General features: G+C 45.2%; 3 protein-coding genes across 3 annotated transcripts; 2 read left to right on the top strand and 1 right to left on the bottom strand.

Annotated features, from left to right (window-relative positions):
* Positions 1-127: 127 nt before the first annotated feature.
* Positions 128-1,980, bottom strand: F5891DRAFT_1129929 (uncharacterized protein; the record flags this gene model as incomplete). The annotated part of the gene is made up of 6 exons (XM_041364461.1): positions 128-153; positions 178-406; positions 443-535; positions 1,028-1,031; positions 1,519-1,672; positions 1,947-1,980. 6 exons carry the CDS (start codon positions 1,978-1,980, stop codon positions 128-130), a joined length of 540 nt encoding a protein of 179 aa, XP_041223073.1.
* Positions 1,981-14,261: 12,281 nt separating this feature from the next.
* F5891DRAFT_982673 (uncharacterized protein) lies at positions 14,262-15,675 on the top strand (the record flags this gene model as incomplete). The annotated part of the gene is made up of 10 exons (XM_041377239.1): positions 14,262-14,277; positions 14,309-14,389; positions 14,440-14,503; positions 14,583-14,787; positions 14,836-14,997; positions 15,049-15,101; positions 15,145-15,218; positions 15,249-15,293; positions 15,314-15,446; positions 15,498-15,675. The coding sequence occupies 10 exons, from the start codon at positions 14,262-14,264 to the stop codon at positions 15,673-15,675; spliced, it is 1,011 nt and encodes a 336-aa protein (XP_041223072.1).
* Positions 15,676-17,371: 1,696 nt separating this feature from the next.
* F5891DRAFT_1165355 (uncharacterized protein) lies at positions 17,372-20,157 on the top strand (the record flags this gene model as incomplete). The annotated part of the gene is made up of 17 exons (XM_041365390.1): positions 17,372-17,533; positions 17,654-17,708; positions 17,848-17,874; positions 17,935-17,983; positions 18,036-18,351; positions 18,408-18,525; positions 18,576-18,590; positions 18,649-18,671; positions 18,720-18,743; positions 18,797-18,876; positions 18,922-18,955; positions 19,013-19,142; positions 19,195-19,396; positions 19,449-19,472; positions 19,522-19,591; positions 19,644-19,859; positions 19,914-20,157. The coding sequence occupies 17 exons, from the start codon at positions 17,372-17,374 to the stop codon at positions 20,064-20,066; spliced, it is 1,698 nt and encodes a 565-aa protein (XP_041223071.1). The 3' UTR covers positions 20,067-20,157.
* Positions 20,158-20,454: the final 297 nt, after the last annotated feature.

Genomic DNA, 20,454 nt, shown 5'->3' with positions numbered 1-20,454 from the left:
CATCTGAATCCAAATCAGAGTCACTGGCATCCAAGTCTTGCTCCAGCCAGTTTGAACCTTGATTGACAGGGTGCTGGGAACCCCACCAGCAAAGGTAGGCATCTTGGATGTGGATGGACTCTTGATGTCACAGCCAGGTAGTCATTTGGATGACTTAGTCGCGCTGATTCAATGCACAGTATGTCTGCTTGGCAAAATCAATGTGTAGCCATTCAGAAAGTTCAGTATTGAAACCATTCACACTGCTGAGAAAGTGAATGGCGTCAATGTAATGGATCATCAAGTGAATTTTCGGAATGTTGAAGTGCTCCTGCACCCCAAGTTCAATGAAGATGTTCTTATTTGCATGGAATGAGGTGAGGGCAGCGTGCATATGGGAAAGTGTGTCATCCATGTGCATCCGATACTGTGCATAGTAAATAAAATCTAACACACCACGCACTGCTGTCAGAACTTTGTGGTCCACCACGCCAGCAATCACATGGAGAAAAACATGCTGCAGCTCTTGATAGTCTGCACCCGTCCATTGGTTATGCTTCAATATTCCTTTTTGGAAGTGTCAGAGTCCTAAATATGATGTCATCTCCTTGAACCGTTGTAACACTCAGGTCAGCACTGGACACATATCTGGTCAAAATCACATATTACATTTCCCGACACACTTCCGATCTTCCGAGAGTTCCATGCGCTTATCCGAGTCGTCCGAAGGTCATCCGCCAATTTCCAAGGCCTTTCTAGCTTTTCTGATCCTCCATACCATGTCCTATCCTTGTCCGTTTGACTTCACTGGTGCATTTATCACTTGGTTATCTGTTATTGATTATGTCTAGGGGCACATACATTAAATACCCTTGCTAATATGTATAGATATGCTCCTCATGCATTATTACATGTATATCTTTGTAGTGACTCGCCTTGAGTCTTATTACATTTCGGATGTCTTATCTTGCTACAGTTTTTGCCTACATAGATTCCAGACTTTCATGCCGTAGAATATATTCTGGCTTGCTAGATTCTCGCAACTCACTTCACTTCCCTTGCTTCGAATCATAGTTAGTAGTAGTCACTTCTGGATTTTAGTACTTCATGCAATCGATCTTTGTCCATCCAGAACAATTGTTTGGCCTCACTGTTGCCATTTTACTATTGAAATCCTTAAGTCTTTCGATGAACTTTCGCTAGTCATACTATGCAGAGTTCTATACTTCAACAAAACACCATATTCTCTACCGGAAACCTTGCTGTTTTGCCAGAAGCTCACCGGAAGCTTTGCGCAACCTCAGACCTTCGTTTCTTGACGTTGGACCTATACCGGACACTTCAGACAATTCTTCGGAAGTCTGGACGTACTTGAGGTATCATTCTCTTTTCTCACCTTCAATCTTAATAAGATATCCCTTGCATTTATATCAAGAGATAATCCTACAGGCAGTCTCTTTGGGACAAACATCTCACTCGCACTTTCGAGTCTTAAGGTAACACCTTTTGTATAGCCCACCAGGAAGCAACTCTTTACACCGTGCATCAAGTTCTTCCTTGCCTATGATATCCGAGCACCAGCTAACAATGTGATCCTTCAAAACCCCTTTGTGCAGCTGATGTAGAATGTTGGGGGTGATACATGAAAAGATGTCATTGTGTGGAAGTGTGGCCCAAAATGGTGAGTAGATGGCTCATAGTCCTAGTTCTCCTTCAAATTGTTCATTCCCCATTGCACCATCACAGTGCAAGCATAGATTTTCGACTATGGACTCTCGATTGTATGTATAATGGCAACTTTGTCATGTCCCCATGCTCGTTGCAGCCCACAACACACTTTTGGCACCTATTCTCCATGCAGCATGCTACCAGGCACTACTCTGGAAAATCTGCCACATATGCTGCCATGACAGGGTACAACCACCTTAATTAACGATCAGGGCAGGTGACATTGACTCCATCCACACCTGCCTTGACTAATGGCTCCAGGACCTGCACCATGCAATAGTGGAAGAGATGATAATGTTCGACAGAACATGTGTCTCACATGAAGCATTCTAACTTTGAGATTGGTAAGTATGTGATGAGAACTGTGGCATGTTTTGATGGCTAACATCAGATATCTTTTGAGATGTTTCTGAGGCCTAATGTAGACAGGCCAAACCTCCTGGTCTCCATGGAACTGTGACAGTGAAGTCTTATCAGACGCTAGGATAACTGGTGCAACAACAGCACCTTGGGGCAATCTTCCCTGTGGCAAAGGCTTTGGTGTGTTTTTTTTGCCAGATGTAAATGCCAGTGCTTACCTGCATCTCCCACTACCAATCTTCTGTCCACATTTCATCAAACTGCCTGGTTTTTCCCTCCACATCTGAAAACACCCTCTCTGGTGCATATAATACCATGCCATTGAACTCTGGATTCGCCATCAGTTCACAGATGCAATCTACTGGGGTCCTGCAACTACAATTCAAGTTCCTTGGTTTTATGCCAGTCATTGGTGAGTTTGTTGCCCTCTACACTTAGGTAATGTCATGGGTATCTGGCACCCACTGTGGGTCATGGGTGTGGGTACCCAGGGGTATGGGTGTGGATAGGCACTTAGGATACCCACACCCCTACCCACACCCACACAGTGGGTATGTAGGCAAAAAATTATCTTTGCACTGTGATATGTGATTCAACTTTGTCAAATATGCTAGTAGTGGTCTCAGTGAATGGTATGCCTAGTTTGAATAGCCAACAAATTCATTTTCAATAATACTATCTTTGTCATCTATGTTGATTCCATTTATCATGTTACATGTAGACTATAGAAACACAACTTTGAACTTTGGTTCAGTAGTGTTCAATCCATATGTTATTGATATGTCAACTAATTGATAAGATAAACTAGCCATAGACTCACCTTAAATAGCACTACAAATTTCATCAAGATACATAATGATAATAACAACTTGTGTTTGGCCAGACTCATCAATATGTATTTTTATTTTGCTCAAATTACTACTGATTAACAAAATAAGACTCACAACAGACTTGTCTCAACTAGTATTGTAGAAGCTAGACGAAGTCTCAGCGAGTGTGATAAACAATGCTATATTATATTTACCTAGACGAAGTCTAGGTTACAAGTTAGCAAGAGTAGATATGAGTGATAATGTCTAATGTACCTCAGTGAGTGTGATTAACAATGCTGAGGTGAGACTACATGCGAGCGGGACTTTAAGTACCAAGTAGCAAGAAGACTGTGAGTCAGAAAGAAGTCTAATACTGCGAGTCGGAAAGAAGCCCACCAGTGGTTGTGATACCGGTGGTGGTGACATGCAGTGTCGAAGATGACAAGAAAAAGTAAGACATGTAAATAAGGAAAGAGAAGCAAGGAGAAGTCTCGGAGGTTAACCCTCCGAGGCTGGTATCATGTATATGTATCTGAGTCGTGTCGTCCAACACACCCCCTCAGTGAGACACCAATTGGAGGTTGGGCAGATGCATTTCGAACAGAGGGCAGGGAAGTGCTTTTGTGAGAATATCTGTGGTGTTCCTGTGCAAAGGGAGCCACTTCAGCAGGAATGTTTCGTCTTCGACGTGCTCACGGATAAAATGGTATCGAAATGTCGATATGCTTAGAGCGAATGTGATTTCGTGCTTCTGTTGACAGAGAGATTGCGCCCATGTTATCCATGTAGATGATGAGAGGGAGGATGATGTCAATGTGAAGAGCAATGAACAAGGACTTTAACCACAGGCCTTCCTGGATGACGTGCATGACGGCCATGTACTCCACCTCTGTTGATGATAACACATGAGTGGTTTGCTTCTTTGAAACGTAGGCTATGATGCCTCCAGCGTAAAATCATACATATCCGGAGATTGAGAGGCAATCAAGGGGGGAACTTGCCCAGTCAGCATCACAATACCCATGGAGACCGTCATCAACATTGGCACCCCTGTAGTGCAAACATAAATTGATCGTGCCGGAGAGATAGCGCAAGAGTCATTTGGCAGTGGCATAGTGCACAGGCATTGCATTGGAGTTGTGCTGGGCAAGGGTGTTTACTGTGTAGGAAGTGTCTGGGCATGTGCAGACTGCAAGGAAGAGCAGTTCCCTGACGAGTTTACAGAACTGTGTGGGAAGGTTGGGTACTGGATCATGAGTGTCGCTAGGTTTTCCAAAGGGATAGTGAGAGTCAAGAGGCAGACGGACAGGGTTGCAATTGAGCATCCCGTATTCCTTGAGCAAATAAGTGATGTACTCGCTCTGGTGTAACCATAGCTGACGTGAGCTGCACTTGCGATCAAACTGTATGCCGAGGAATTTGTGATCGGGCCCATGTCTTTTATCCTGAAGTGTTTGTGAATCTACTGCTTCACCCACATTAAGAATGGAGGCGAGTTTGACATTCCCATCCTGTCATCCACGTGGAACCCAATAACACAGATAATACGAGTTCCTGATGCTTGGCTGTTGAAGATGAAAACAGCGTAATCAACAGTGCAATGGGTAAAACCAAGTTCCATCATCACTGCCCTGACTTGCTCATACCATTCCATTGCGGATTGCTTGAGCCCATAAATGGTGCGAAGCATTCGCCAAACTTGCACTCTCCAATCGCCCTCCCCATTGACGCATGTATATCTCTTCTCTAAGTACTCCCCATAGGAATGCCTGTGTTGTGTCAAAAGAGTGAAGCTCCCAGTCATTTTTGCAGGCGAGGGCAGCAATGAGATGGAGTGATAAGGTTTTGAGCACTGGTGCAAAAGTTGCACCATAATCCACCCCCGGAATTTGAGAAAAGCCTTGGGTGACTAGGTGGGCTTTGTAGATAGATCTGTCCTTGTTGTCCTCTTTGAATTTGAGGACCCAGTGATTTCCAATTGCCTTGCGTCCCACAGGGATAGTGGTTAGCTTGTAGACATTCATGTTGTCCATGATCTGAAGCTCTTTCTTCATCGCCATCAGCCATTCGTCCTGATCAGAATGGAGCATTGCTTCTTCATATGTGGCGGGGGGAACTTTCATGTCATAATCTGCGGCATTGGGGTCTTGTTTGTAGTCGCTCCGGATGGTGACATTTGTATGTTCTTCAATCATGACGTTGGCGTGGACCTCTGGGATGTCGACATTTGGCTCTATATCTGCTAAGTTCTCATTTCCTGCTTCTACCTCTGTTCCTGCATCTATATTCACCATCTTCTCCCTCACCCCCTCACTCAAGGGAGCAGACCCTACTGCACGCGCCTCACGTGACTCGCGTAAACATGCAAGATGTTCCTTAGTGGCCGCCATTTCCTCTGAATAGGCATGACCAGCTGGCATGGGCACCTTCGATCTGCTGGAACGTCAAGCAGGTACCAGAGGAAGCTGTGGAGGGTGCTGCAAAGGATGAGTGACTGAAGTGGCAGCTGGAGGTGAAGAAGCAGGAGCCACGGGAACCTCATCTTCAGAATCAGAGTCCTGAGAACTGGGGTTTATAGTGGGGAAGCACTCATCAAAGATGACATCACGGGCAGTGAAGAAGGTCCCATTGTTGTCATGCAAACAATAACCTTTTGTCCCATCAGGGTGGCCTACAAAAACAGCGCAACATGACTGAGGACCGAGCTTGGTTTGTAGCTTGGTGGGAATACGTGCAAAGCACTTTGAGCCAAACACCCGAAGGTGTGAGAGATCAGGCTTCTGGCCATTCACCATCTCATAAGGAGTGACATCCAATGGTAAGGTCCGGGAGGCACTCCTGTTCCACAAGTAGCACACAGTGAGCACAGCCTCTCCCCAAAGGTTTGCTGGGAGGCGCACTGTTTCCAGCATTGCAAAGAGGTGACCTTCAATCTTGCGAATGGCACGCTCCACTTTCCTGTTCTGCTGATGGGTGTAAGGTGCAGAGAGCTTGTGCTCAATCCCGCAATCCTGTATGTCCTTCATGAAGGCCTTACTGAGGGACTCTCCCCTGTTATCAGAGCAAAAGATCTGTACTGAGCATTCTGAGTGGTTCTCCCAATGGGCCTTGGTGATCCTCCAAGCCTCCAGCGCCTGGTCCTTTGTTGCAAGAAGTTGGAGACTGAGCAGGTTTGTATGATCATCGAGAAAGATGATAAAATGTACTTTGCCATGAGGTGTGATGATGGGGAATGGACCGCATAGATCTAAATGGACCAGGCCGAGCATGCGACTGGCTCGGGACTCCACAGAGGGTGGGTAAGGCTTACGAGGATGTTTTGCCATGATACACGGCTCGCACCATTGCAGAGGACCTGACGTATTGAGTGTCACACCTGTGGATGTGTACTTAAGGTGTTTAACAGTGTCTCCACCTGGATGACCCATATGAGCGTGCCACAAGTCTAGAGACATAAGTGAGCAAGTGAATGCAGAGAGTTCTCGGATTTGAGGTGCAGGAGAGGATGTGTTCAGACAGATGAACTTGAGATCGACAAAGAAGAGATTTCCTATCATTGGGAGCTCTCCCAAAAGTTCACCATGGTATTTGAGCTGACAGCGAGCAGGGGAATGCTCAAAGGCATATGACCACGATTTCTTCAGCATGTGTCCAACCGAAAGCAAGTTGATCATTGCCCCAGGTGCATGTAGACAGTCAGTGAACGTGATACAGAATGTCCTTCCCCCAAGTGTTAACTCTGCAACACAGTCACCATGTCCTGATGTTGCAAGTTTGCCATGATTGGCAGTCTTAACGGTCACACTGGAGCTTACCAAGTAAGTCCAGAAATAAGAACAATTGATGATAAGGTTTGACATGGTGCTGGAATCTAAGATGGTAGATAGTGTTTGATTGGATATGCAAGCGACATCGTCGAAGCTTGGGCATGAGTCAGGATCATCGAATAAAATCTCCTCCAGTGTCGCACACAATAGTAGGTCACGAACAGCTGCAGCAGTGCTGTTGGAGTATGAAGGCGGCACTGCTGATGTAGAGTTAGATGAAGTGGCATTGCTCTCACTGGTGATGGCAGAGACCTCTGGTTTCCTGGTACTAGGTTTCCTCTCACAATTTCTAACACCTCCCTGGCCTTCCATTCCTCCTCCCATCTGGAAGCAGTGATCACAGTCATGTGTTAACAAGCATGGCAGTCCCGAACATGCCAGGTTCTCGCAGCTCACCCCCTTAGGGTTCGACTTATGGATCTGTATGCCCATTTTTGGATTGGTCCTCCCATCGGTAGGATGGGAGAATGACATGGCATTAGCATACTCAGATCCTGGCCCAGAAAGCTTTTGTTCTCCTTGAAGGCGATTGGCCTCCTCGGACAGTGAGGAGACGATTGCTGCGAAGGTCGTTTTGGTAGTGGTGGCCATAGTAGTGGAGGAAGATGTGGGAGTGACTGATGATGCGCTGTAAAGGTTCAACATCATGCGCTTAAATATGACCCACTCAGGAGTGGGAGGGAGACCGTGGAGCAGGAGAAACATCCTCTGTGACTATGACACCCATCTCAGCGAAGCAGCATCTCGCATTCTCGAATGTACTAATGTAGTGGGATGTATTGTCGACATCAAGGTGAGCGTAATGTGTTGCAAGAGTGGTCCATTGCTTCCTAGCTGTCCAGTCCTTGCTTAAGAGTCTTTGAACGACTGCTGACAGCTTCCTGCAAATGATACCCTTGGCTTGTGCATCATCTTTGATCCATTCGATTATGGCTAATTTTTCGGCAGCAGTGGGAGTCTCGGCAGCTGCAGGCGAGGGCATGGCCATGGTGAATTTAGTGTAGTTGTTGGGATCAGTGCCGGAGCTACAATGATTCCATAAACCATCTGCTTGAAGAGCCAGAGTAACTGCGCAACGCCAGGCTGGGTATTCATCTGTGCTGAATAGTTCAATGATGTGGTCATACTTTCCCATCGTGACAAGGGGAGGAGTTAGGACACAAAGAGAGTGGTTGAATTATGATCCGCAGTAGTGAGTGTTCATTTCGTGAGGAGGGAGGTCTGCTTCCTGGTTTGGGGCTGTGTTAAAGCCCAGGGCTCATAACCTGTAGAAGCTAGACGAAGTCTCAGCGAGTGTGATAAACAACAATATATTATATTTACCTAGACAAAGTCTAGGTTACAAGTTAGCAAAGAGTATATACGAGTGATAATGTCTAATGTACCTCAGCGAGTGTGATAAACAATGCTGAGGTGAGACTACGTGTGAGCGGGACTTTAAATACCAAGTAGCAAGAAGACTGCGAGTCGGAAAGAAGCCCACCGGTGGTTGTGATACCGGTGGTGGTGACATGCAGTGTCGAAGATGACAAGAAAAGGTAAGACATGTAAATAAGGAAAGAGAAGCAAGGAGAAGTCTTGGAGGTTAATCCTCCGAGGCTGGTATTATGCGTACGTATCTGAGTCATGTTGTCCAACAAGTATTACAAGGATAATGTCAACTTTTATTTTTGCATTTTTCAGAGACTTACTGGTGTTGGGTTTTTATTTAGCTTTATCTCTCTCAAATGACTGCCAATTAACAAGGTGAGACTAGCAGTATATGTGTCTCCAGTACTACTACAACATTCATTAAGATATCTAAGTGTGTAGTACCAATCATTCATGTCATACCCATGGGTATACCCTCTATGGGTGCGGGTATGGGTAGCCATCTCTGATACCCATGAATAAACCCACACCCACCAGTGTGGGTGTGGGTTTTTGGTGAGTGTGGGTGGGGGTATCACCACAGATACTCATGGGTATACCCACATCATTCCCTATCTACACTTATTCTCTTCAACTGCCATTCCGTGCTATGGGGAAGCTGATCTATTGCTTTCATCAGAGTGTACTTGCTCGTGAACGACATATTAAGGCAGCTCATCTGGGCATTGGTGAGTATGTTGTAAATTAAGGCTGCAGGGCTGAGTTGCTGACTCACAATTGGCAGTTTCATGAACTCATCTATCACATTTTGGCCCACCCACGATACCTTCCATTTCACAAGTCCCTATTCCTCTACATCCGCAAATGGAGCCCATGGGTCTAGACCTTGGGCTTCTTGTTGCACTCTGATGTCATGGAACATGATTTCTGTGTGGCTGAGCATTTGTGCTACTTGCCCTGGGTATGTCTGGATGAATTGCATCCACATCCTTTCCTCATCCTCTACTTCTTTGACTTGGACACCAGATCACTGATCTGGCATGGCAGTTATTTGTGGCCCTTCCTGTATGCCATCCCCCTGGCCATCAAACTCCCAAGGTATGTCTCTGTCAATGTCCACATTGATGTCCATTTCATGGTTATGATCTTCAGGTTGGTCATTGATGGCCTCTTATGTGGCTTGCTCATGGTTGTGCAGCTGGTCCACATGTTGCTTACAGGCTGCAGTCTGGTGTAGGTAAACAACTTTTGCTGGAGACTACATGAAATGAATGTCTAGCAAAATATAATAGTTGTGGTCTAGCACAGCATAGTCTGCTATACTTGCAGAACAAGTGCATTTGACCCGAGGGGTTAACTGTTGGTAGTAGAATAATTAGTTATACTGAAAGGAAGATAGTCCAAAGTGCAGGAAACAAAGTCCGAAGGTATAATTATGAGTCTGAAGGTAAAACGTCAGGTCCGATGTTTTTCGGATTTCGGGTTGGCAGGTTTCAGCAGGTTTCATCAGATATTGTCAGGTTAGTGTTGGATTAGGAAGGGAATGTCAGTAATAGTGAATGGCGGGTTACTGACAGTGTTTCAGAATGTTTCGGATAAAGAATGGATGATATTTGTGGAATTCAGTGAAGAACCACAGATATCTAATGACCTCCTCCTACTCAGAGGTAGAAAGGTATGATAAGTAAGGAGGTATGCAAAATATATAGTGTCTATGTAGAATTTTGTAGTGCTATAGGTGAAAGTAGTAGCGCTAATTTTCGGGTCCGATGTCCTATGTAATAAGACATGTGGTACTGTGGACATGTAATAACGCATTCTACAATGTTAGCGATGTGAAAACTGATAACTGCACACCTAGTGGGGATAGATATGACAGGACAGGACATAGGGAGAACAAATGCGTGGGAAAATATCATATCTGAAGCGGCCGATGCATGGGAAAATTGGGTTTGCATCGGGTTAGCGGATAAATGTTGGATTGAGTGGGTGAGTGTCGGATAACATTGGGAAGTGATTCTTGTGCAATGGGCTTTTGACACAATGTGTGAAATAGCTGAATACGAGCCCAGCACTAGCTCAAGTGCTACACTGGCTGATATGAATGCTAACAGCTCTTGCACTTTGGAAGTTGCCTTTGAGGCAAAAATTGCAGCGGTGCATGATGGTTGAGCAGGAGATTGACAAGCCGAAAAGGCCAACCCATAAGTGACAGTTCAATTGAGTCTCACCTGGTTGACTTGTCACCCATCAGACATCAAAACTTTTTTCCTCAAGATCAGTGCCATCTCTCAAGATTGCAGGTCACACATGACTTGATGTGAGCATGTTGTTGATGTCACAGCATCAACGCTGTAGAAACAACAATACAGCAAGGCGTGAAAGAGGCTCCTGACTGTATCTAAAAATGTTGTAAGGTCATGTGTTGCCTAGTCTGCTATACTTGAGACAACAAGTGCATTCGACCCTAAAGGGGAAGCAAGTGCAGCAAGGATCTAGAAGTATGTGCTGAAGCGAAGTGTGAGAAAGCGCAGGTGTGCACAAGCCACGAAGATGCAGGAACATGCGCATGTATGTGGAAATGAGAGAGTGTAAGAGTGAGTTTGCTTAAGTGATGATTAGATGCAAGATAAGAGATGAGAGATGCGAGATGTAAACAAATAGATTTCTACTATGTTCTGCTAGGTAGATAGTGGGTGGAAGTTAGGTGAGTGGAAAAGTGAGGTGGTGAAAAGTAAGTCATAGTATGTACTGCTGGCGCTTATATGTGCTGCCTAAGCGCTGTCATGTGGAGCCGAAGCGCTACTGAGTAAGGTATGTGAAGATATATATAAGTAAGGGTCCATGATAAAAATAAGGTGGAACAATATGCAAATAAGGGCAAGTGGAAATATACGCACTAGAGGGCTTGGTGGACAGTGGATGAATGTGTCTGGATGGCTGGTGCTATAGGGTGCTCAAGCGCGGGAAAGTGCGCGCGCATATACATTGTGAAGCGCAGGAAGTGTGCGCAGGAAAGCTGCACCTCATATAGGGATAGCTGCAGATAGCACACAGAGTGGTGCTGCAAGTTCATGCAATAAACTCCCTAGTAAAAAGTGCCATATCACACCATGAGAGGTATGAGTCTCTACACTGCCCATCAAAGAAGGCTCTGTACCAAGGTATGCCATTGTTGATGTACTACCAGTTCTACCACTAACTATATTGTACATAGTCGAGGAAGACCAAGAACACTGTGAGGCATGCCACTACCCAAGCAGTCAAGATAAAATCAAGGCCACCTGTAAAAATTGAGTGGACAGAGGTGTGTTGTTGACTGTTGCATCAGTTGCCTACCACCTAACTATCTTCAGGTACACATGACAGCACATAGTTTTCATTGCAGGCTATCAGCCTGTCCAACAGTAGTGTACCAGACAATGGTCCACTAGATCTGTGGCCCTGGTACAGCAAGATCCCCCCACAGGATAAGCACATCCCATGGCCAAAATGCATCACACAAGTAAGCTCAGAATATCTTTGACTCTTAATATCTGATATCTGATCAAACACGAAGCAACATACACCAGCTCCATTAAGAACATCTGTGTCTGGGGGCTGGCAGGAAGACTCTCTTACAAAGGTGAGTCAGCTGCACAATATAACTTTAACTTGGATGTTGATGCCTTGTTTGTAAGGAGTCTAGTTTTGTGAATCATGAACATACATAGGTCCAATGATCTCAATGTAAGTCTCATTGCCTTCACCTCAATATTGGGGCACTCATAATTATGTTGAAGCCACTGCCTGCCCCACAGAAGCTGACAGCAGCACGGTGAAGGTGAGGAATCTTGACTATAGGTAAAAATACTTAAACTAAGGGGCTCTACAGCAAGACCAGGATACAAGAATAAGGCTCAACCCAAAGGACAGCTACTGAGAGAAGTTCCTTATTAATAAAGGAGAGGAAGACTCTGTCAACTAGATGGGTGATGACAGGTGTGCGAAGGTGCGAGAAGATAACATGTGTGAAGGTGCGTGTAAGTGATGTGAAGGTGCGCATGAGCGAGAGATGCAAGGGGCACCCATGTATGCAGATGTGCACTACAAGCAATAAGGGAAGAGCTTTCAAGTATAGATGAAGCACAAGCGATATTTGGTAGAGAAATAAGATCTGCTTTCAGGTACTAAGGTGCACTATACACTTTTGCAGTAGACAAATATATGGGGAGGTAAGTACCAGAACCAAAAGAACCCTCTCTCTATTTAAGAAGGGAGATTACGGTATGCAGTGCACTTCCGAGCGTGGTCCCAAACCAAGTAACCATATCAACTCTAAATATATTCTAAGTTCAAATAGACTCTGTATGTAAGTGCGGAGGTCAGACCAAAGACTCATTAATTCAATGAAAGAGATAAGAATAATGCACCAGTAAATCAGCAAGGACATGGGACAGATGGACAGACAGTAAGAGCGCAAAGACCTAAAGGAATGCATGTGAAAGGCGCGAGTGAGGCATTGTAGAGACTCATGGCTCTCATGGCGTGATATGGCAGTTTCCACCAAGGAGTACATAGCACGAACTTGTAGTGTCACTCCATGCGCTACCCGCAGCTATCCCTATACGAGGCGCAGCTTTCCCGCGCAATGCGCACACCATTCCCACGCTTCACGATGTATACGTGCGCGCGCATTCCCACGCTTGAGTGCCCTATGGCGCCAGCCATCCAGAAGCACCCATCCACTGTCCACCAAGCCCTCTAGTGCGTATATTTCTATTTCTCTCATTTGCATATTGTTCCGTCTTTATTTTTATCATGGATTCTCACTCATATATATCTTTACATACCTACTCGGTAGCGCTTTGGCTCCACATTACTGTTAAGGTCGTACTCTCGTAGGGTCAGATCCGAAGGACTTTGGCCTCAGCTCATACGCTGTGCCCCTTTCCCAAGTACTGTCCCTTATTTCAAAGTACTAACAGTAACGTGTCTGAAGGTCCAGACGGGTCTTGTAGTATATCCAGATGTCTTCCGGATATCGGAAACGCGTATAAGGCTAATCCGGACGTATCCGAACTAGAAACTAACAGAGTAAAGACTACCCGAAGGTAGAGCTGAGGATATAGACTATCGGAATCTATCCGAAGTCTTGGAGAGTGACAAGAGTAAGAAGGACTCAAGTCCGGAGGACGGAAAGAGGACAAACTAAGATGATATTCGAACTGAGGTACTACAGGACATATACACGAGTTTATATACTAAGAGGATAATGAAACAATAAGTAAGCAAAGGTCCGAAGGCTATGTATGAAGCATGTGCAAAGGTTATCAAACACGAGTCAGAAATGAAGCATAGGTTAACGGATCAGTAATCATACCAGTAATAAGTATAGCCGAAACACCGGGAAGAGGAAATACCGAATAGGCTGTGTTTAATATTAAATGAACAGGAAATGAAATAGGAAGCTTATCGGATATCGGATCAGAAGTGGATCTATGCATTGGACCAGACCGGATCTCAGGGTCTGAAGTCCGGAAGAGAAGCATGAATATATGGGATATGACAATTACAGCGCTTAGGCGCACTATATAAGCGCCAGCAGTACATAATGAAAAGGACTTTCCATTTTTTGCAACTTACTTTTCCTACCACTTACTTTACCTCCCAATTACCTGTTACTACTTACTTACTACTTAGCAGAACATAGTAGAACTCTGTTCCTTTACATCTCGCACTCTGACATCTCTTGCATCATATTATCACTTAAGTCTAGTCTCTCTATCATTTAGGCATGCGCACGCGCGCTTTCCCGTGCTTCGCGCCAATACGCGCGCGTGTTCCCGTGCCTCGCTTCAGCATGTACCTCTAGATCTTCACTGCACTCACTTCCCCTTTAGGGTCGAACACACTTGTCTCCTCAAGTAACGCAGACTAGGCAACGCATGACCTTACAACATTTTTAGATACAGTCAGGAGCTCATTTGTTCCTCTCTGTATTGTTGTTTCTACAGCATATATGTAGGGCGCGCGCATGCGAGAGCACGAATGACTGGTCCTTTGGATAAGAGCTGGTACATGTAGGGAATTAAGTGGGTAATAAGGCTGTATATCCAGCATTGAGAAGTGTGAGTCTCTACAATGGGCCAACAAGCTCATCCAACTCTGATGTGTACAGTCCAAAGGCAACTTAGATAACAACATGGACTTGACTGACAGTGAGCAAGTAGTCCAATGACAATGACAAAGACCCTATCAATCATGATGTGGATAACAGTGATGTGTTCACCAGTGGAGAGATATACTATGGCGAGGGTAACAACTATGAGGGTGAGTGGTGCTGTATCATACATTTGAATGGCAACTGAATGATCTTGCAGATTTGCACCACTTGAAGCACGTGTGGCCACCACCCTCAGATGATGAGGGTGACAACACAGAGTCGTAAATGGATGTGCAAGTCTGAAGATTCACCTTCCCTGCAGCAATGTGAACAGTAGCTTCCACACAAGATTCATCCGAGTAAGGGCCGTGTAGCAGTCCATGATTATGAAGTAGCAGTGCAGCAACTCATCAAGTTTGCGATCAGCCATTTTTGTGTCTGGCTTGCATCTGAGTATGCCTATCCAGATTGCATGACTCAAGTCTTGTGGGCGAAGGAGGCCTGGAAGGAGGCATGTAACTCTTATGAGTTTGAGATGGGGTTCAATGGTGAAATCATACAGATGGTATGTGATTGAGTTCTATTATTTCATCTGCCTAATGTCTTGTTGAAGATTACCCGGCGCACATCACATCTCACAAGTGAGGTGAAAGGGAAGGTTCGCCCGCTTGTCGAGAATATTTATGGTTTCGAGTCCACCAATTTGGAGTCCATCAAGTGCAGGAATCGCAAACTCGCCCATGAGCTCAAAGATAAATTTGAGTTGTGTTATCGGGTACGTTAATGATATCTCAAGTCATGTTTTGTACTTATGTTTGTTTGGAAGGACCTTGGGGACAAAAAGAACAATGTCCCTCACAGTGGCCTCTTTCAGTCGAGGTTAAATCAGCAAGTGGCAAATTTACTCTGGTACCGCAACAAGAACAATGAAGGGATTATATTTGAGAAAATTTTTTCACCATTTCCAATTCCTCCTTGGCCTTGGTGTACACCACAGTGAGTCATACTATTGTCTGTTGGCTTCAGATGGTGATATTGTTGGCTGCAAGCTGAATGCTGCATTGATGAATGGTATGATGGTGAACAGGTAGATATCAGTTTTTCAAGCGGTGATTATAGGGAGGTTTATGATAAGCATCTCACAAACCTCAAGAAGTTTCATACTCAAACAAAGGTTCATGGAATCCTTGATGGCATCCTGACGGAACTCAACAACAATGGCAGGTAAGAGCATTTCAAGGATTTGAACTTGGAAATTTTACAATCATTGCCCAGGTTGCATGCAAAGGTGGATCCGATTAACATTGGAGATGGAGACTGCCTCTCAGACAACAAGATCAACAATGCAATCCGGGAATACCAGCAGGTTGGTGGCGCAGATGACAGTGACAAGGTGGAGTCTGACTTGGAGTCTGAGGGTGGTCAATTTGAAGTTGGTGAACGAGTAGAATAGTGACTGCTGACTAGTATGAAACCATGAATGCATGCCATTGATCTCCCTGTTATTTACAAGCACACAAGTGCTTGAGTGCTATAATATACCACTGGATGTGTGCTTACTACAATGGTAAACAATATATCACTACATAGCTGCACTACATTGCCAAGGTACAAGATACCAGATGCTATGTTGTGCAAATAAATATATAGTCCGGGATACATGGTACTATATGGGGGGGAGATGCAACCAGGCCATAAGGGCTATATGTATAGCCTCTGTAGTGCTATGTCGCAGTTCCCATTTTTCCTGATGTGGGCTTTCAGGTCATGTGCGATTTTGACCAGCCAAGAGATATGTGTATGTATAATAGCACATTCACTGCAAGGGGAACTCTCAAATGCAGTAGGGTCGCAATGCTTTGAACAAGCACGAGATTCAGATGGATGTGTAATGTCGACAGTAAAAGGTAGAGTGTTTAGTCCACTGTGATAACTCTCCCAAGGAAACATCATGAAGAATGGCCACACATCATCTAGCCAGTTGATGGGAATACCAGTGCAAGTGTGCTCATCAAGAGTCAGAGATATCGGATATCTGATATTAGTAGCATAATGTTGTCAATGGATAAACAATTAATAAGAAACACACCTTTGATCTGATGTAATACTACAGGACCAGGAGACTGGCCCATCAAACATGTTCCCACCTGCAGGCTGTTTTTGTTTTTTTTTCATTAGTGCCTGTGTGCATTTTTTACTGCCTCGGTGAGTGCTCAAGGACTTGAATTGTCCTTCAGGCCACAGGGGAACATTAGACAGGATGCTCATTTGGGACCACTCATTGCAATCAGGACATCGAAGTCTCCATCTGTGTTACAGACTAATGCTAACTTCCAGCTGTTGGGCCTTGAACAATAGAAATAGAGAGTTGGGAGTATTTAATCTGAGTAGTTCAGTTGCATCAATTTTGGAACATGTGATTGTAATATGGGAACCAGAAGCTTCAGATGGGCCTGGAACTGAGAAGCCAGAGTTGGGAGAATCAGGTGAACAATTGGGCTCATGTTGATTGTCTGATGCTAGGGGTACTTGAAAGTCCAGGTCAGGGCTGTGTGAATGTCCTTCATGTAATGAACTCTCATCTGATGCAAACCATGAGGCATATTGAGGGGGGTACATTGTGAAACTTTACTTGTGGTGGGTTGAGACATGTCAGTATCTGAGACTTGAGACTCGTGACTACATGATGTGACACAACAGTATCATGTGCTTTACTTTTTTTGCATGTCTTCACTGATTTAGTGGATAACTTTTTTGACACACATTTTCAATTGAACAGACTATCTAAACATATTCTTGTGTAGTACAAACACCCCCCTTCCAGTATAAAATGAATGATTTTACGTAGATTTGAAGTTGGTATTGAGAAGCTCAGAAACAGTGCTTGAGAAGTGTGAGGTGGCTGTGATTTAAGGTTTTTTGCTTAGGTAAAGTTGAGCCCTATGTTCGGGATTTTGCGAACGCACGTCGACTGTGCGTGACTAATAAGTGTGGGAATATTGTCACTCAGGTGACTTTGTGATTCCGCATAGAAGATATGGAATCAGCTGTAACGTATATGAAAACAACCATGAGAGTTTACATTTACAGAGGATTCCTGACTTTTTCTCATCATTCTTACTTTTCTGGACGGTGGTTACTAGATAGAGATGGCTGAAGTCGTCTCACCTGCAGGCATTCTCCCTCACATACCCGACGACCTCACGCTCGCGCAGTTTATATTGGATACGGACCATGTCAGAAAACCTGTTCGTAAGAGTGGTGCTTGGATTGTTGATGATCAGAGTGGTAGGAAGATTGGGCTTGAGGAGGTGAGTCTGCCTGCCAGTGAAATTGAGCAACTCTCTGCGGGGTCACACGCAAAGTTGGTGTAGTTGACATGGATTGCTATTTCGGCCAATGGTTACAGTGGCTGATCATATACTTCACAGCTCAGGACTCGGACGTACGGTCTTGCTAACGCGTTGAGTATCCGCTACAACATCCGTGCGTTCTCTATGATTTCATGGCACCGAATGCCACATATTGACTCCTCTTGTTCCGCACAGAGGAGGATCATGTTGGTAATGCTATAATTTCAATAACTTGCAGGTATTGATGATCCCCCATCCTGCACCCCCGATAGTGTTGATCTACAGTCCAAATCATGTTGGTATGCGAATAGCTTTGATGCATGTGGTGTATGTTTGGGTTGACAGAATGAATTCTACAGATTATCTTGTGGCTGCTTGGGCGGCTCATAGACTTGGTGCTGCTGTGTCGTATGCCCACTTTCTCTAAGTTGCCTAAAACATTTTGAAATGCGCCCCCAAGCGGTGCCAACCCGCTATTCACAGTTGACGAGCTCGTGTATCAAATAAATACAGTGAAAGCAGCCGTCATCATCACGCACCCAGACTCCCTCAATGTGGCCTTGGCATCTGCATATGCTACTGGTGTATCTGCGGATCGTGTGATTCTTTTTGACGTCGAGGGCGCTGATACTACGCAGAGAGCGACTGTGCAAGTTTTGGTTTCGCAAGGTCTTGCAAGTGCTCCGAACTTCACGGAACGGAAACTTGCTCCTGCTGAAGGGAAGACCAAGGTGGCCTTCCTGAATTTCTCCAGCGGGACGACTGGTCGCCCCAAGGTGAGCGCATATTTCGCGAGGACAATTGGATGTAACTTTTACATGCTGTATATCAGGCTGTTGCAATACCTCACTACGCGCCGATTGCAAATGTCATTCAGCTTGCCACGCACCACAAGGTCGGTGAGGATTATGCTGGACAAAGATTCAAACCTGGTGACGTATGTTGTGCTGGTGCGTGCGTTGTCGTTTATCCAAAGGGTTCGGTTCGATTACCTGCGCAGTGCTTCCTTTATATCGTGAGCTATTACCACACTTGCAACATCATGATGTTGTTGTGAGACTGATCGTTGCCAGATATTTATGGACTGGTCTTCAATGTACGACCTCGTTTGACTTCAGTTATCTCATTGCTGAATATCTTGTAGGCCCATTATGCCTTTTTCTGCGGAGTACGTCGACACAGTCCGAATCTGCAGATGTACACTGACTGAAGTGCATACAGATGACGGTTGTTTTAACAGCGAAATACAACTTTCTACGGTTTTTGAAGAGCATAATCAAGCACCGTATTACCCATCTTATGTAGGTCGTCCGACTTTATTTGACCCCATCTGAACAAGACTTTAGGTTAGTTCCCCCACACATCGTACAGCTGTGCAAGGTCAGCGAGTTGTCCTGGAATGATCGCGTCCCTTATCTATCTACGTCTACCACTTAGCATCCAGCCGCCAAGAGTTACGATTTCAGTCACGTTCGATACGTCACCTCGGGTGCTGCGCCATTGTCTCGTGAGGTGATGGAGCAGCTTGTTGAGGTATTTCCAAATGCCGACCTAGGGCAGAGCTACGGTAAGTCCATCTTCAGAGGGTGCGCGTCCACATCTCATCCCAGCGGCCATAGGCCTTACCGAATCATGTACTGTTATAAGTACTTGGGCGGCGAATAAGAGATGTGACTTGAGTGGTGGTGCTGGCCAACTCCTCCCTGGTATTATCGGCCGCGTGGAGAAACCAGATGGTACTCTTGCGGACTTTGACGAACCTGGCGAACTTGTTGTAAAGACGCAGGCGCTTGCGCTTGGTTATGCAAACAACCTTGAAGCGTATGAGGTCATCTTTCTTGTATCATTCATATATTTATCGCAACGTGATCAGAACGAAGGAAACTTTCGTAAATGGGTGAGTAGGCAGGCGTTCAATCGGCTGGTGACTGATGTTCCGCTTTCAGATGGCTCCGTACAGGTGATGAGGTGAAGATGAACCGCGAGGGAGAAATTGTAGTCCTCGACCGTTTAAAGGTTGGATGATTGGCCTTAGGCCTTGGTCTCACCTGATTGAGCAGCCCTACAGGAAATGTTGAAAGTCCGTGGATTCCAGGTTGCACCTGCTGAGCTTGAAGGATGTATTCTGGACCACCCCGACGTAACTGATACGTGCGTGGTTGGAATACAAGATGAATATAGTGGAGAATTACCACTGGCATTCGTCGTTCTCCACCCTGACGCCACCAAACGTGTCGAAGAAAGCCCTCAGGCCGCGAACGAGATCAAAGCGTCGATTATGAAGGTTGGTGCTTCAAAACTCCAGTGAACGCGTTGTACTCATACTTCAACTTTACAGCACGTTGTTGATAATAAAGTTGGCTACAAAAAGCTCGCTGGGGGTGTTGAGTTTATTGATGTTGTCCCGAAAAACCCGAGTGGTAAACTGTTGAGGAGGGTGTTAAGAGACAAGGCTCGGGAGATGCGAACGAAGCCCAAAGCGAAGCTGTGACATGGTGATCCTCTTTACGAGTCCAGCATATGTACACCTTGTTTATTACTAATCGATGAATTGTTTCAAATTCCAATAAAACTGATCCATCGCGCCAGAATCAGAGACTCATCCCAGGGTTCTACCATCAATCGTGTTGGACAAATAGGCATGCTACTGTGACTAAAGAAACATACGAACTGCCTGGGCCCGGCTCGCGGCCCGTGGGACTCAGATAGAATCTACACGGTATTCTTCCGAAGAGCTCCCCAGAATCTGACGTGTACAGACTCCAACACCCCAGATCCTTGAGCTTGAAGTTGCGGGTGCGAAGCAAATCCGGACTCCGCCGAAGGAGAGTGCTTCTGATTTGCAAATTGAATCATGGTTCACAAAATTTCAGTTAGCT

Source organism: Suillus fuscotomentosus (genome assembly GCF_016647785.1).
Source record: "Suillus fuscotomentosus strain FC203 chromosome Unknown F5891scaffold_46, whole genome shotgun sequence".
In the NCBI taxonomy this organism is placed as follows: Eukaryota; Fungi; Basidiomycota; class Agaricomycetes; order Boletales; family Suillaceae; genus Suillus; species Suillus fuscotomentosus.
The sequence above is the reverse complement of the archived record's forward strand: the minus strand, read 5'-3'. Positions and strand labels throughout refer to the sequence as shown.